The following is a 17,499-nucleotide window of genomic DNA, read 5'->3' as shown; positions in this document are numbered from 1 at the left end:
TCCAGTGGGCATTAACATGTCTTGGAAGGTCAGAGTGCTTTTTGCTCATGAGATAACTTCCCCAGGATGATAAGAAAGTAGTATATTCTTGGCTCATTTGCAGGGAACACCTGTTGGTATGTGGCCTGAAGGGTGGGTACTCAGACTAGAAGAGGAGTGGAACCATGAAACTGCTCAGCTTATCCCAGATCTGGAATCCACAGCTTGGCAAAGAGCTTTGTGCTCAGATTAGTTAGTGATGTTACAGGCACCAGTAGTCCTGGGAGACTGACAACCTGCCATAAAGCCAGGGGCTTCTGTTCACAGAGCAGACTCAGAGGAAGTGGGATTAGGAAGATCTCATTTTAAACTTGGTGGAAAGTCAGAGTTAAATAAATCGATTCCCTTCTAGAAGCCTATTGGGAGAGAAACACATGCAAGTAACAGATATGGGCCAGAATGTTGGGGCCTGGTTTAAAACCAAAAACTTCAGATAAAGATGAATTTTGAAATCCATTTTATTTTTCTTTATCTTAAGTCTCTAGATTACCTTAATTACAGAATTGAGACATTCATTTCACTGACTATAAATGTTAGACTGCATTAGTTTCATTTGTTTTACTCAGTCTTGAACTTTGCATTTTTGGTGGTAAATCAGCGTTGGGTATAAGCTGGGTTTCAATGTTGGTTTTTGGAGCACATCTGGCAGGCAGCAAAGATCTCCTGGGAATTTTAACTCCAAAGATATTGGCTTCCATTTGAACTTAGGATAGTCTCAGTGATTGTCATTGAAGTTTTATTCACATACCAGAGCACGCTGTTAGCTTGAGCCAGGGTTGGGCTGGCCAGAGCCCCACCTCCCAGGTTAATCCAATCAACCTCCCAAGGTAGGGGTAGGTAAAGTCACTCTTTGCCTTACTGTGTTTGGTGTTGCTCTAATAGAATACCATAGATTGAGTAATTTACAAGAAAAGAGATCTATTTCTTCCAGTTCTGGAGGCTAGGAAGTCCAAGGTCAGGGGGCCTGAATCTGGCAAGGGCCTTCTTGCTTCATCATCCCGTGGCTGGTGGTAGAAGGGCAAGGGGAGCCAGAGAGCAAGAGGGGGCTAAACTTGCTTTTTTTTTTTTTTTAATTGGGAGAACCCACCCCTGATGGTTAATGTGGGTTCTTTTCTATTCCCTAAGCATCTCAGCTGGTTTGAGAAATAAAGGGAAAGAGTACAAGAGAGAGAAATTTAAAGCTGGGTGTCTGGGGGAGACATCACATGTCGGCAGGTTCCATGGTGCTCCCTGAGCCATAAAACCAGCAAGTTTTTATTAGCGATTTTCAAAAGGGGAGGGAGTGCACAAATAGGGCGTGGGTCACAGAGATCACAAACTTCACAAGGTAATAGAGTATCACAAAGCAAGTGGAGGCAGGGCGAGGTCACAGGACGGCAGGATGGGGCGAAATTAAAATTGCTAATGAAGTTTCAGGCACGCATTGTCATTGATAACATCTTATCAGGAGACAGGATTTGAGAGCAGACAACCTGTCTGACCAAAATTTATTAGGTGGAAATTTCCTTGTCCTAATAAGCCTGGGAGCCCTACGGGAGACTGGGGCTTATTTCATCCCTTTGACTTCGACTGTAAAAGGCGGCCACCTCTAGGGGGCATCTATAGACCTACCCTCAGGGCACATTCTCTTTCTCAGGGATGTTCCTTGCTGAGAAAAATAATTCAGCAATATTTCTCCTATTTGCTTTTGAAAGAAGAGAAATATGGCTCTGTCTCGTCTGGCTCACTGGAAGTCAGACTCCAAGTCTTAGCTCCCTTGTTCCCTGAAGATTGCTGTTATCCTGTTCTTTTTTCAAGGTGCCCACATTTCATATTGTTCAAACACACATGCTCTACAAACAATTTGTAGAGGGTCCTGAGGCAACATTCATCCTCCTCAGTTTACGAAGACGATGAGATTAAGAGATTAAAGACAGGCATAGGAAGTCACAAGGGTATTGATTGGGGAAGTGATAAGTGTCCATGAAATCTTCACAATTTATGTTCAGAGATTGCAGTAAAGACAGGCGTAAGAAATTATAAAAGTATTAATTTGGGGAACTAATAAATGTCCATGAAATCTTCACAATTTATGTTCTTCTGCTGCGGCTTCAGCCGGTCCCTCTCTTCGGGGTCCTTGACTTACCGCAACATTTTTTTTTTTTTGAGACGGATTTTCACTCTTGTTGCCCAGGCTGGAGTGCAGTGGTGCAACCTCAGCTCACTGCAACCTCCGCCTTCCAGGTTCAAGTGATTCTCCTGCCTCAGCCTCCCCAGTAGCTGGGATTACAGGTACCCACCACCACACATTACTAATTTTTTGTATTTTTAGTAGAGACAGAGTTTCACCATGTTGGCCAGGCTGGTCTCGAACTCCTGACCTCAGATAATCCACCCATTTCGGCCTCCCAAAGTTCTGGGATTACAGGCATGAGCCACTGCACCCGGCCCCAGACTCGCTTTTATAACAAACGCAGTTTCTCCATAACGTACCTACTCCTGCGATAACAACATTAATCCATTCATGAGGGCAGAGCCTTCATAACCTCATCACCTCTTATTAGGCCCCATTTCCCAGTACTGCTGTATTGGGGATTAAGTTTCTAACACATGAACTTTGGGGGACACATTCAAACCATAGCAGCCTTATAGAACCATAGGAAAATGCAGCTGTGTCCTTCCTTGCATCTCCCTTGCATTGTAAAATTGCAATTACTGGGCAATAGGCTTCATCCAGAGAAGTCTTTTGTGTCTGCTGTGGGCCGTGGGAGCAACCACAAGGACCTGTCCTTGCTTCCAGGGCCACACAGTCTATGATGCCAGGAGAGAAGAGCACAGATGGTTTTGGGGGCTGGAGTGGAGCATGAAGCCTTTATGTGTTGGAGAACAGGACAGCTTTGGTGGGGAGAGAGGAAAGTCTAGATTAAAGGAATAAATGGTTTTTCAAGTGATGTGCAAGAGAAACTCATAAGATTTCTATGGATGTTTTCAGAGAGTGGGGGGAAACCTGGAACTACAGCTCATGATCAATTGTAGGACCATGTAAAGCGGTTCAAAACATCTAATAAGCAGTGTAGCAGATGTCAATCTTGGTCTAGACTCATCATGGTCCAGGAATACAACTTCTTAATTTTTCCAGGATCAACTTAATGCTGAGAAACTCCAAGCTCTTGGGTCTAATATTCAGGTCAGAGGCTCTGGTGCCCATTTTGAGGATCTCTTCCCACTTGCCCTCTGCCAGTGAATAGGGGGGTGCTGGGGAGTCCATGTCTAGGTTCTTACCTGCCTGTAAGGGTAAGAGGAGTATCTTTGTTTTTTTTTTACTGAGACAAGGCCTTACTGTGTCACCCAGGCTGGAGTACAGTGGGATAATCATAGCTTACTGAAGCCTCAACTTCCCAGGCTCAAACAATCCTTCCACTTCAGCTCACCAAGTAGTGGGACTGTAGGCATGTGCCACCACTAGCTAATTAAAAACAAACAAAAATATCTGTACAGACTGGGTCTCACTAGGTTGCCCAGGATGAGAGAGGGGTATCTTGCTGCTCCTAGAACACATGGCCAGATGCCTCCAGCCTCATTTCCAGGCTCTAAGGATTTTGTTTTAGTTTAAGGATCTGAGGAATTCTCTCTTTATATTCGTTGCTTTCCTTAGAGTTCCTCCCTTTGTCCTCAAACAGTATTCTCATTTCAGGATACCCAGTATTACTGCCTCAAAAGACTTGGACATTTGAGCAAGGAAGGGAAGTGTTTTGTGACACACACACACACACACACACACACACACACACACACACCCACACCCATCCTTGAGTCAAGGAGAAACTGAGCCTTCCTGTTTACATTTTGAAGGTATAGGATGGGAGGAATGAATGGGGAGAAAATATAAATTTATATCTCAAAAATTATTCTGCCATTAAAATGTAACACATTTTCGTTTTCACAACTAACTCTTAAGGTCCCTAGAGCCGAGATGAGATGTGGAGCCCCTTAGTTTCCCTGGGTAAGAGCTTGGGGTGAGGAATTAGTAAACTGATTCAGAGTTTCCCCACAAATAAGAGTAAATATATCTTCCCCAGCATCTTTAATTCTCCAGCTCTTTGATAACCAAATAAATGTCATGCATTCATGTTGACATTAAAAGTGTTATAAACTTCATTTGGAAGGTTCCTATTAATAAACAATATTTGCTTCCACTAGGAGCAAAATTAAATATTTAGTTAAACCAATTTTTGGGTCTCAGGACCCTTTACACTCTTATAGAGTCCTGAGGACCCCCTGAGAGCTTCTGTTTATGTGGGTTACTTATATCTATTGATGTTTACCATATTAGAAATTAAAACCAAGAAATTCAAAAAGTAATTAATACAAGGATAAAAAAACTCATTACATGTTAACGTACATATTATAATATATTTTATGGAAAATAACAGTACTTTCCAGAATAAAAAAATTAGAGGAGTGGCTGTTTTCCATTTTGCAAATCTCTTTAATATTTGACTTAAGAGGAAATAGGTGTATTCCATTATCTGCTTCTGTGTTCAATCTCTTGTGATTGGTTGCTGAAGAAAATCTGGCTTCACATAGACATGCTGTTGGAAAAATGAGGTCTTCTTGGACCCTGAAAGGGTCTCAGGGACCCACAGGGATCACTTTGAGAACTGCACATTTAAACAGATAAACTACCAAGGTACGTGATGGGTTTTAAATGAAAAATTGTCTTTATTGAGAATTTGAGTCAACCAGGGGTGAAATCACAGGTGTGTTTTACATCATGTATCTTGAACGTTGCCCTCTCTTCTTACAGAAATACAAAGAGTATGAGAAAGACGTTGCCATAGAAGAAATCGATGGTCTCCAACTGGTAAAGAAGCTGGCAAAGAACATGGAAGAGATGTTTCACAAGAAGTCTGAGGCAGTCAGGGTAAGTGCCTCTGGTTTGTGCCCTGTATCGCCTGAAGACACAAAGGCAGCTTCAGGGGATGGCATTGATGAACCAACCTCTCAAAGATAAAAGTTGACTCACTCATCTGTTACGTAAATACTTTTATTTTTACAGTCTGGTTAGCCAGAAAAAGCAGTCACTAGGGGCAAAAACTGCCCTTTTCATAGAGAGTTCCTGTGCCAGTTTTATTCTGACAAATTTATGCCTTTAGCTGAGTTGCCACTAATTGTACAGCCGTACAGCATGGGCCTATAACTGTATGATGCATGCACTAATGACCAAAAACCATTCAGAGGTACACTAGGGTTCAACTAAGCCGTAGTCTGAGCATTTTCTTGTGTCACTGTGTTTAGTGATTTTCTCAAATGGTTGCATAACATTTCAATCTATGAGTGTGTCATAATTGGTATAACTGTTCCTATATATTTGGATGTCTGAGTTATATGAAAGTTTTTATTGGCCAGGCGCGGTGGCTCACGTGTGTAATCCCAGCACTTTGGGAGGCCGAGGCAGGCAGATCATCTGAGGTCACGAGTTCATGACCAGCCTGGCCAACATGGTGAAACCCTGTCTCTACTAAAAATATAAAAATTAGCCAGGTGTGTTGGTGGGTGCCTGTAATCCCAGCTACTTGGGAGGCTGAGGCAGAAGAATTGCTTGAACCCAGGAGGCAGAGGTTGCAGTGAGCCAAGATCACGCCACTGCACTCCAGTCTGGGTGACAGCGTGAGACTCTGGTAAAAAAAAAAAAAAAAAAAAAAAAGACAGTTTTTATTTAAAAGATGTGGTCTTGCTGTGTTGCCCAGGCTGGTCTCAAACTCCTGGACTCTAGTGATCCTCCCACCTCAGTCTCCTGAGTAGCTGGGGCTACAGATATGTACCACCAGCTCTGGCTTGCTTGCACGTTTTGACGTAAATAATGCTGCAGTGAATCTTCTTGTATATTCACAATGGACCAACCAACCGAGCACCTACTACGTGTGAACTGTTCCTTTAAGGACTATATATGTACTCACTTATATTATCCTTGTAACACCTCCATGATGGGCATTACTGTTATCCTCATTTTACAAAAGAGGAGTCTGAGAGGAAGACGTTGAGTAGCTTCTCCGAGGTCACGTGAGGAGTGAGAGAGAGCTCCAGCCATAATAACCCGAGAGTTCACATTCTTTTCTGCCTCCTTGCCTTCAGTATCCTGGAGTGTATGTGTATTTCCTTAATGTGAATTCCAGAACACAGAAGACAGTTCAGAGGCTCAGAAGCAATCTTCAAGGTTCTTTATGCATATGAAAGCATTTCTGTCCAGATAAGGTTGTGCCAATTCACAACTGCTCCAGCGGGAGTGGTGTGCAAGTGCTTATTTTCTGAAATCCTTGCAAAAAAAAAAAAAAAAAAAAATACTGGTAACAGCATTGTCAATTTGAGAGGGGGGCATATTGTTTTAGCTTGCATTTCTTTGTGAATCACAGAATTTTAGAGGAGAAAAAGGCATAAATATCTTTAGGTTCTGCTTCCACAATTGACAAAGTAGCCCTGGTGTCTGGAATTAGGGGAGCATTGGGAGGGGCGGGAGGAGGGGACCATGCAGCATGCTGCCATGACACAGAGGTCCGGCCAGCACCAGAACCTAGACCTCACCTCCTTGAGGCAGTGGGCCCACGTGGTCAGTGAGACATGGGCTCTGAAAGTAGTGGAACTGTCCCGAATCTCAGTTCTGCCCCAAGGTGGGAGACCAGTGAGCAAAGCTGAGTAACCCCTGTGAATCTCTTTTTCCTCATTTATCAGCCTGGCGGCATTAGGAGAAGTCAATGATGTAATAAATACATGCTTACGTTTATTGAGTTCAGATGCACCAGCCCCTGTGCTAATCACTTTATGTGTATCATCTCATTCTTGCATCAACACTAGGAGTGAGACACTGTTGTTATCGTTGTCTTAGAAATGACCAAACAGGCTTGACAGGATGAAGTCATTTGCCCAGGTCACATGGGCAAGGCTCAGCAGAGTTAATTTTTACACCTAGGTGGTGGGGTTGCAGCACCTCTGTATTTATGTAAGGTGTTTATTTAGCTCAGTGTCTGGCAAACAGTAAATGTTCTGTAAATGTTTGCTGTTACAGCTGGTTAAAAGGCCTTCCAACCTGTGAACATCTGATAGGAGGTAGTCTTGGAGCTTCAGGAAGCACCTGGATGATGACAGAGGGGAACATGAACTGGGTTTAGCGTCTTCGTATTGCCTAATTTTAAAACCTTTTTGTGTTAAATTAGTGAAGTTAAAAAAAAAAAAAAAGATGATTTGATATGGTGGGTGTAGTTCCTTTGAGAAGAAAAAATAAGTTGCTCTGTTTAAATTGAAATGTTCCCAGAATAAAGGCAGCCAGATTCCTTGCAATGCGTATTCTATGTATTTTAAAATAAATGCACAGGCCTTCTGTAATCACGCTTGATGCTCAAGCCTGTAACATCTTGGTTAATTGGTCCAGTGTTACGTGGATTTCCCCATGCCCGTCTTTAAAGAGAGTTTGTACGTCACATAGGGGTTTAGTCTGGGGACAGTAGAGATGGGCCTGGTCCTCACTGTGAGCCATGTGGCTCTCTTGTTAACAGTCAAGACCCATATGCCATTTGGAATGAGATATCCCTTTGGAGGCCAGGGGAGCAGTGAGTGTGACTTTTTTCATATTTTAATGATACCTTGATTCTCCATTAGGAAAAGTTGCTGTTTGCCTGTGAGATTTGTGAACATTTGAAGAGCAAAGACCTCAGGTCCAAATTTGCCCATGGGTTTGCAGGGGAGTCATTATTTGTAGCCTTGCACTGGAATGCACCACTGTGAAACAAGGTGAGGTCCTTTCCCATGCCACCCACCTGACAGTGACTCCACCCCCCTCTTTTCTTTTTTCTTTTTCTTTTCGATTTCTTTTTTTTTGAGACAGAGTCTTGCTCTGTCGCCCAGGCTGGAGTGCAGTGGTGCGATCTCAGCTTACTGCAAGCTCTGCCTCCCGGATTCATGCCATTCTCCTGCCTCAGCCTCCCAAGTCACTGGGACTACAGGCACCACCACCACGCCTGGCTAATTTTTTGTATTTTTGGTTTCACTGTGTTAACCAGGATGGTCTCTATCTCCTGACCTTGTGATCCGCCCGCCTCAGCCTCCCAAAGTGCTGGGATTACAGGCGTGAACCACCGTGCTGGGCCCCCACCCCCCTCTTTTCTAATCGCTCAGGAACAGAACAGATTTTAGGTTTGGCCCTATCACTCTGATGCTCCACACCTAGGAATCTTCCATTTCCAAGCCCCCCTCCCACTTCCCAAGCAGTTGGAGTTGGGTCCCAGGTTCAGGTGCCCCACCTTGTATTTCCTAGTGTGAATCAGTGGTGACTTGAGGGACGTGTGTAAGAGAAACCTGGTTCACAAACAACCCTGATTTATTAACATTTCCATTGATGTATATAAAATATTTATGAGTCTGGCAGTAGCAATTTAGGAAACTGCAATAAGAACACCTGTAGTCTGTGAAAGTAGGTTCAGTTAGTACTGGGGGGGAAGAAATGGAGTACTACAATAACCCCATCCTTTAATGTAGCCTGTCATCTCCTGCCTGTTAAACAATGTTGATCTCTTTCTCTGTCTCTTCTGGCTTGATTTCATCATTTTCCTCCATCACTTTTCCCAGTGATTAGTTGAATCAGAGTGATTTTATCATCCTCATCTCCTATTTGAATTACTCTCCACTATGCAATTATCCTATCACAGAAAGTCCTATTTTCTCCCCGTCAGATGTCTGAAGTAAATGTGAAACCTAAAGTGGCCTGCCCATTACATAACCCCTGTCATCTCATTGGTAATGGACTATATGTAACTTTTTTTTTCAGGCTAGCAAATTATAAATAACCTTAGCTTCAGTAATTTCCATTAACATAATGGTGCTATCATTATGGTAGCATTTCTTAACTAATATTTTCTAGCTCTTTTTAATGCCATTGGTGGTTTAAGTAATTTTTTCACACCCACGCGGGTTATTTGATACGGCCATGCTCCTGCTTGCTTTTGTGTATAGCAGTTGTGTCCTAGGCACCATCTCTCACCTTCATTGTTCAGACATATTTATGCTACCAAGCCCTCAATTAATATTGCTAAGCAATTTGTCAAGTTTTAAGTCCCTATGAATGGACAAGAAATGGAGTCCATTTGCTTTTAGTTCATCAGCATTTCAAGGGAGAGATCTCACATGTTGGACGTGGAGGGAAGGGTATGGACCGGTCCTCTGCCAACTGTGGATTCCCATCAGCCCATTCCTAAGTGACACCTGGAAATGCTTGTCTGTGTCACAAGTCAGAACTCATCTTTGATATTGATGGAAGGCAAAGGGGAGACACCACTCCCCTTTCTCCTGAGTTGCTGTTGTTGAGAAATGGACCCTGATTTGAGGGGAGGGAGAAGGCAGAAGGGTTATATTGCATGACCTTGGTTATATGGACAGGCTGCCCCCAGCCTTTCCTTTGTCTTTAAAATCTGGCCCTTCATGGGGTGTATCACAAACTATCGATCAACTGGAAGCATCATTTGGGGCTCCAGGGAACTCTGAGCAGGCACAGCCAAATGGGAAGAGAATCTGTAGGAAGTAACTGCGTAGCCACGGATATCTCTGATTGTAAGGATATACTTTGAGGACCAATTCCATCACAGCCAGGGGGATGTCATGATCCTGTAATTTTGGTGCGGTTTGTATCACTGAGATGAGCAGCACAAGAGAAAAGCAAGTAAACCAGGAAATAAGAAAAAGGACTTTGGTGAATTTATAATTTTATACTAGTATTCTCCAGGATGGTTTTCTAAAGGTGAATTCCTCCGAGTGGATTTTGCCTTTGGTTGCACCGAACAGCTCTGGGGTGGGCACTGCCTTCATCACACTGATTTGAGCTGGACTTAGGAAGTCCTCCTGTTTTCCCAGGTGTTCCTGGTTTCAGGGCCAGACGCTGATTCAGAGGACCTTAGATGTCAGGCTATGCAGACTTCAGACCTCCACAAACTTCAACAGGTTTCAGAGAGGGAAGGGGCACTGGGGGGATTATAGGATAGTATCTGTTGTGGTAGCATTTCAAGCAAAACGTTACAATTAATTAGATGTGTCTAAAAGAATGAACTCTTCTGGGGAATGTGAACAGATATAAAACACAAGTTGTAGCTAGACCCACTCCATGATGAGCCAATTGTTTTCAAACCTTGGGTAAGATATTTAATAAATTTTGAAAGCACCCAGAAACTCACACCTGTAAATAAACTTAATCTTGTTTCACTTATTTTTTTGATTTACATTGATAAAGTGATAAATCAGGCCCTCGAAAAGAGTGTTTTGCTTAAAAATAAATACCTTTGCTCGTTGGGAAGAGCTAAAGGAGACTAGATTTTATATTAAATTTTCCCCCTTTCCTATAGTTACCTGCTGTTCATTGTGGAACTGATTCCCATTATAGCTGTACTGTGGAAAGTAATTGCTGTTGTACAGTAATTCAATTTCAGTGCATTCACGCATCAGTTCACCGATAGGGGTTTATCTGGAGAAACCTGGGACTTGAAAGCTTTTTATCGAGAAATTCCACATGCAGCAAGACATTTTTCCTAGGAAACGAATATCAGTATTTGCATTTAATAAACATTTACCTTCTCAGAAAAATGGATTTTTCTCTCTGCTGAAGAGATTTACGCCAATCTTCCAAAAAGCTAGAGGGTACTATTAAAGCAACTTTCTTGAGATGTTTTTTGACTGGCGCCTGTCTACGTACGTATGACTATAACATACATCAGTTTTATGGAAATATATACAGTGAGGCATGAAAACCAGGATGCACCGAAGTAAAGCGTACTCCATCCCCAAAATATAAGCTGTATAAGGAATTAATATCTATAGGGACTATATGAATACTTCTGGTTTAAAAACTCATCTGATCTATAGACATTGTGAAAATTGTGTTTGAGGCATACTTTCAAAAGGATTACATTGGAAATGAAATAATTGATTCTGTTTATCCACTTCAAAGTTAAGGAAAGGTTCTTAAGACAGAACTGATTCTTTTCTTTACATGTTAAGTCAAAAACAAGTTGTGGAGGTTTTAGGAACTGAATATAGCCTAACAGTGCCAGGATCACTTTAAGTTCTCAGGCAGTGGAGGTATATATGGCTGTATAGATCTAAAAGATTTTTGTTTTCTGTCTTGTTTTCATTTCTGATCTCATCTCAGAATTTCAAGGCTTGTACTTTGAAAGAGCAGTACATTTGTTTCAGCAAAAAATAATGTTTTCTATTTTGAGTCACAGAGGGAGGAGATTATTAATTTTTTATGTTGATGTATCTTGTGGTCTATTTGTTCCCTTTTTTTGGTAAACTGGGTTGCTTGCAAAATCATACGTATATATGTAAGGAAATTTAGAGCAGAAACCTCAAACCAGAAGAATCTTAAAAAAGAGCAACAGTCTGCATTCACCGGTTTTGATGAGGTCAGCAAACCATCTTTGGTTAATGGCTGAGAACAAAACCACATGGAACTGCGTGGTCTTCGTGGGTTTCACCCCAAAGGGGCCTGGGGTTTCCGCTAACATGCTTCAGTTTGAGCCAACCTGAGCCTCACAGCTAGGCCCAGAAGACTGCTCTCCCTCCCACGTTGAGAGGAAGCAACTTGTCCACCCCCTTGGGGGTATACGCTTACCAGTATATAAGCGTATGTAAGGGAAGGAAGGGGAACTGCTGGACAACTTGTATGTGCAATTTCATGTCTTCTCTTCTCAAGCTCTCAGTTTTCCATCAGCCTCACATCTTCAAAGTTGGCTTGACTTGGTGGACCGTATCGTGACTTTCCTGCTTATTCTGGGGGTGTTGGCCTGTAGAAAGCATTCTCCTTTGCGGGTAGAACCGTTGCATCAAACCCTCCTCAACTTCATGGTAATTTGTTTCTTTCCCAAATAATTGGACTAAACGCTTTCCATTTGTAGAGCTTTATGGAAGTCTTAGTTTTGTGTTTTCTATGTGTACCATAGAAGCACCCATGTGTTTTTTAATGCTTTTTGTTCTTACTTGTTATAAAAGTAATACATATTCATCATAAAAGAGAAAAGAGTGTGCAGAAAATGAAAAGGGGGAAGGAAAAGATCACAGCATGAAGAAGTAAGTATCAGATGGTACTTAATGTCTCTCAATACCTTTGTTTTTCAGCATCTTAGTTTCTGTCCCTACAGGTTTTTTTTTTCTATTTGTGCATGAGTGTATAGATATATGTGGGTATATATAAACTTTTAAAATATCGGATTATTCTTTCTTGTAACAAGCTTTTTAAAAAATTACATGTTGGGAACATGTCAATGAATATAGATTTCTATTATTTTTCACAGCTGCTTTCTGGATGTTCCAATCTAACAGTTCTCTCTTAGTGAACATTGATGGCATCTGTAGTGCTTCACTGTTATAAGCAATAATTTGATAAACTCTCTTGCAAAGAAACTTTTGTCCATTTATTTGATGCATTTATTAGGATGTATTCCTAGAAGTGAAATTAAGACTTTGGGTGTATCTTGCCAGATTGTCCTACAGACAGTGCTATGCCTGCCTATGTTCCCACCTGTGTGATTGGAGGGGAACTAGTTCCACATTGTCCTCCCTAGTATTTGACTATTATTAGTCTTTTGGCCAACTATTGTATCTCAAGTTTTTTTTTGTTGTTGTTTGTTTGTTTGTTTTGAGATGCAGTTTCACTCTTGTTGCCCAGGCTAGAGTGCAGTGGCCCAATCTTGGCTCACTGCAACCTCCGCCTACTGGGTTCAAGCAACTCTCCTGCCTCAGCCTCCTGAGTAGCTGGGATTACGGGCATCTGCCACCACACCTGGCTAATTTTTGTATTTTTAGTACAGATGGGATTTCACCATGTTTGCCGGGCCGCTCTCGAACTCCTGACCTCAGGTGATCTGCCCACCTCAGCCTCCCAAAGTGCTGGGATTACAGGCATGAGCCACCATGCCTGACCTCAAGTTGTTTTTTCTTTAATTACTCACTGTTTGGCACAGTGGGTCCCTCTGGCTCCTCATCTGCCCTGCACCAGGGTTTGAGGAAATTACACCATGTCACACAGAACATGGGCTTGCCAAAACAGAGAGATGGCCCAGATGCTGATCGCCATCCTCCCACAGAGAGAAATGTGGGTAGAGGCACTCTGCTGGACGTGCTCGGAGGGGCCCTTCCTTTCCCCTCCCTTTCTGGACTGTATGATAGAAACAGTCCTGGGGAGGAGGGACAGGCTAACTAGCACTACGCTGCCTGGCTTTGGGGTGCCAGCTGTTTGGAGGAATCGGCTGGGAGCATTGGTGGTTCAGTACCCGGGGACTGTGGTGCGCAGGGTGTTTCAGTTACTGAGGGAGAAAGTCAGGAGTTGCAAGAGAATTGGAGCTTGGTGCAGCCCCTCTCACTGGGAAAGGGCCCTGTTCCCAGCTGGCTCATTGTCTGAGCACCCAGATTGAGCACCAGGGTCACTTTGATTGACTTTTCTGAAAGGTACTATGTAGTTAAGTTGACCATCTTTTTACATGTGTATTAGCCATTTCTTCTTCATTTCTATTTTTTATTTTCGTACACTGCCTGGTAATACTCTTTCCCCTTGTTTAACTGTACTATTTCTTTTCTTGTCCCAACTTGCCTTTACTCTGGCCCCAGTGCCTACTACAGTGCTTCAAACTATAGTTATGTGCTCAGTAAATGTTTGTGGATTGACTCACAGGCCTTTGTCCTGGAGTCAGGATAACTAAAGTGAGAGTGATATGGGTGGTATGGGCTTCACACTGCTTCCCTTTGGCCAGAGAACTCCTGAGTGATAAAGGCGAAAAGCCAAGTATTCGAGCCCAACTGCAAAGCAATTGTGGGATTCATGAACTTTCCAGAATCCTCCACTGTTGGCTCCAAGCGAATGAACCTGGCACAGCAGTGTGGCACCAAGATGTTGGTCCCGGTTCTGATTTTTCAGAGTGTTATGTTGTTGGTGTTCTACACCAGGCCAGGTAGAAAACAATGCCACTTAATTTATACTCAGACCAGGCAAAAGCAATCTTAAAAGGTTTGTGGGTGGGAGGAAATTACGGTGGGTGAATTACTGATGCGTCACCATCAATAGATCCAAATGATAGAAGAAAGCCATAATAATAATAATAATGATAATAGAGGACCACTGTCTGTAATTTTATAAATTACCAGCAACAAATTAAAGGGTTTCAGAAATATTTTGAATGCATATTTAGTCTGTTTAACTAGGGATGTGTTGGTGGCATTGGTTGTACTTTTTTGGTCTTTACTCAGTTTCCCATATGGAGGTGAGGAGCAGCTGGTCCTGCAAACAGAGTGAGATTATTTACATTTTCTAAATTAGGTTATGAGGGGAAAATGAAAAGATAGTTGGGAATTCATTGGCGTTTCATTGACACTGCATTTAGCGGAGAGATGACAGCGCTTGCGAGTAATCAGAATCTTTGTTAAAAATCAGCTGGGGTATCATTTATTGCACATCCCAGGCTTACTGGCAGCCTGAATAGATGAACATGCAATGCTTTGTACTATCAGGGGTAAATGTGGATTTTTTGTTCTTGTGTGCTTTTTAATTGATTTGTGTGTGTGTGTGTGTGGTGTCACTTGGGAAGGAAAATCAGATCCTTGGGAATATACTTAGAGAGCCTCCCCTCACTGCACCCAGTGACTCTGGAGCATTTCGTGAGGCTGTAAGGCTGTTTGATGGGATTTATAGAGAGGAACTTCTCTAGGATCTCTGCAAAACCCATGATGGATGTCGAAAGCAGACTCCTCATCCAGGTCACAGTTGGGAGTTGCTCATAGATAGCCCCACTCCAGCCAATGAGCAGGAGTCCTCCTACCTCAAGCAGGTGTCTCTGCAGACACTCAAAGACTGCTAACCCTAGCCCAGGTTGAGGCCCTGATTTGACTAATGCAGGAATTGCCGTAGTGAAAACTCCAGGCTGGGCAAAGATTCTGGCTCTTAGCACTTTTACCTAGCCATGAAGAGATGGATACCAGCTGCATAGAGATGATGGCAGCAGCTCCAGTCTGACTGGAGCACAGTCAGACTCATAGGGGAGTGGAGCCCTCCAGGCAGCCTCTTGGCCAGCCAGTGGGTGGCCTCTTAGGATGCCTTTTGAGCCAGGCAGCCTGTCTGCAAGAGGACTTCCCTTCAGAGGGCTCAGTGGATCCATTCCCTTGGTGTGCTGGGAGTCTGTCATTGCAGTCACTGTGGCCATGGTCTGGGGACAGTGCATCAGGCTTGCTGTGGTCCACATGGGGGAATTAGGGTTGGCCTCTGAGACCAGATGTGGTAGAGATGATTTTATTTTAGGGAAGTATGTTGGGTACACATGTGTTCGTAATGGAGGGGGTGGGCAGGAGTGTGGGGGTTGGAGGTTGACACATGAGCATTCATTCTCATGGGAATTTCATCATTGGAGATGGGGAAATAAAAAAGAATTAATCACATCAGAATTGTAAACCTGTGTCCCCCAGGTCAATCCTGGTTGTAGATACCTTTTACTTGGTCTGTGTGGGCTTTAAGGGGGAAAAATGAAATCACATATAAACATATGTAGTGATATTAAAATATCCAGATTTAAAGCTTGGAAAATGGAGACGTGTAGCCATCCTGGGCCCCCATGTCCATAGAACAGCAATCAGCATCAGCATGAATGTCTCTGTTGGTTGATTTCCATGCAGCTCCCTAGTCGTTTATTTGCTACTCTGGCCCTGAGGAGCATTGAGTTTGCAACCCCTGCATTCGTCAGATTAGGGTTAGCAGAGTCTTTGTGTATGTGAAGTAGGCAGCATACTTATAGCTTTCATAATTCCCCCACAGAAAGCCAGCTGGAGTCGTTGCCATTGTTTTCATCATTGATATCATCTCTGTTGTCATCATGATCATCACATTACTGAGTGCTTCTTGCTTGCCAAACCATTTTGCTATGCTTTGCATATATTATCTCATTTAAGTGATACTTGTGAAATTGGATTTTAAAAATTCTTGGCTGGGTGCAGGGGAAAGACCATTTAAAGGATTTGAGGTAAGAGTATGCATTATAAGGGGATGTGGAATCTTTCTTTTTTAAAGTTCCTGAACTATCAAATGAGACTGAGATTTTCTTCACCTTTAACATTTGAGGATGTTTAGCTCTTGTTCAGCCCTTACCTATAAAAAGTTCTATTTGTTTTGTTGTATGTTTTCTCCCAATCTCGAAAAGGTTTGATTCATGTAAATAATTCCCAGTCTGGTCCCATTCATAGAATCGACAAACAAAAATCAGAGTTATCCCCTCCCTCCCTCAATCCGCCCTGGTTCCCAGCATACACTTTCCTGTAGCATGGACTGAGACAGTATTGGTCACGTGGAGAAGGGGATGAAAAATGCTCAAAGTGGCTACATTTGAATATGTGGCACTTATCTCTTTGCGCAGGCACCTTATAGAAAAAATAATTCATTAAACTTCGTTCTAGAAAAAAGAGCATTAAGCCTTCATCAACAACCACACAAAGAGCTCACCATGGCAGGAATGGGACAATAAAGGAGTTATTTTAGCAGAATTAACAGGAAGAAATTAGCCCCATGTATCCTTCCTTTTTATCACAGTGTGGTGCATTTACATATTTTGAAATTTCACATTTGCATAGTCAATGATTTTAAATTAGATTCTCACATCTCCTCTCTGATGTTTGTCATGTGTACAACTTGTCTTAATAACTGAGTTGTTAGCATTTAAAAAGCAGTTATCTTATTATTGGCACAACCTTGAAACATGGCATCCAGCTACCCTTGCAATTTTTAAGCAGCTTTACTGAGATATAATTCACATATGTAGAGGACACGTGAGCATGCATGTGTATTTACTTATATGCCACTTTGAAACACATCCAATGTGTAAATCAAGTTCAAGTTCTCTGATTTATCTGGTAACCACAGCTGGGAATTGGATGGGGGAGTGATGCTTTGAACTAATGCCTGTCGGGAGTGGGATGAAGTGCTTATTTCTTTGAGAATTCCTGTCATTTCAAAGAGGAGAAATAAAAGCTTGAGAGTAGGGGTGCAATTTATGTGTCTTCTCTTCCTGTCCTGAGCTACCTTCATTCGTCCAAGGCCAGTGTGTGGGTGGGGAAGCATGCTCCCCTCACCTGCCCTGTCTTTCCTTGACCACCTGTCTGCTTTGTGGGCTGTAAGTTGTATCAGCCTGGGGTCTCCGGGTTGGCTACTGTTAAGATCTAGATTTACAGCTGGCTCCCTCCCCACATGAAGTTTATATGCTATTAAGGGAGACAGGAAGGCTTTGAAATCGGGAGTCCTGGCCATGCCACCCAGAGAACCCAGGGAGTGAAGCCAAACCAGGTCCTGAGAGGTGGAAGAAGCAGAAGGAATAGCACGTGTGAAGCTGGAGAGGAAGTAGAATGTGGGACCGGTTGAAGGCATTGAGAGGAGGATGGAGTGGAGAGAGGGTTTGGAGAGGAGAGAGCAAGACA

General features: G+C 42.8%; 1 protein-coding gene across 1 annotated transcript in view; it reads left to right on the top strand.

Moving 5' to 3' along the window:
- Positions 1-17,499, top strand: part of CACNA2D3 (calcium channel, voltage-dependent, alpha 2/delta subunit 3) — an 801,189-nt gene that overhangs the window by 37,706 nt on the left and 745,984 nt on the right. Inside the window, exon 2 of the mRNA XM_011986171.1 lies at positions 4,826-4,942. Within this exon, the coding sequence (XP_011841561.1) occupies positions 4,904-4,942 (39 nt within the window). The 5' untranslated portion in view covers positions 4,826-4,903. The remainder of the gene's footprint in view (positions 1-4,825; positions 4,943-17,499) is intronic.

Source organism: Mandrillus leucophaeus, unplaced genomic scaffold, assembly GCF_000951045.1.
Source record: "Mandrillus leucophaeus isolate KB7577 unplaced genomic scaffold, Mleu.le_1.0 Scaffold296, whole genome shotgun sequence".
NCBI classification, from domain to species: domain Eukaryota; kingdom Metazoa; phylum Chordata; class Mammalia; order Primates; family Cercopithecidae; genus Mandrillus; species Mandrillus leucophaeus.
Note: the sequence above shows the minus strand (reverse complement) of the source record. Positions and strands in the feature narration are given on the sequence as shown.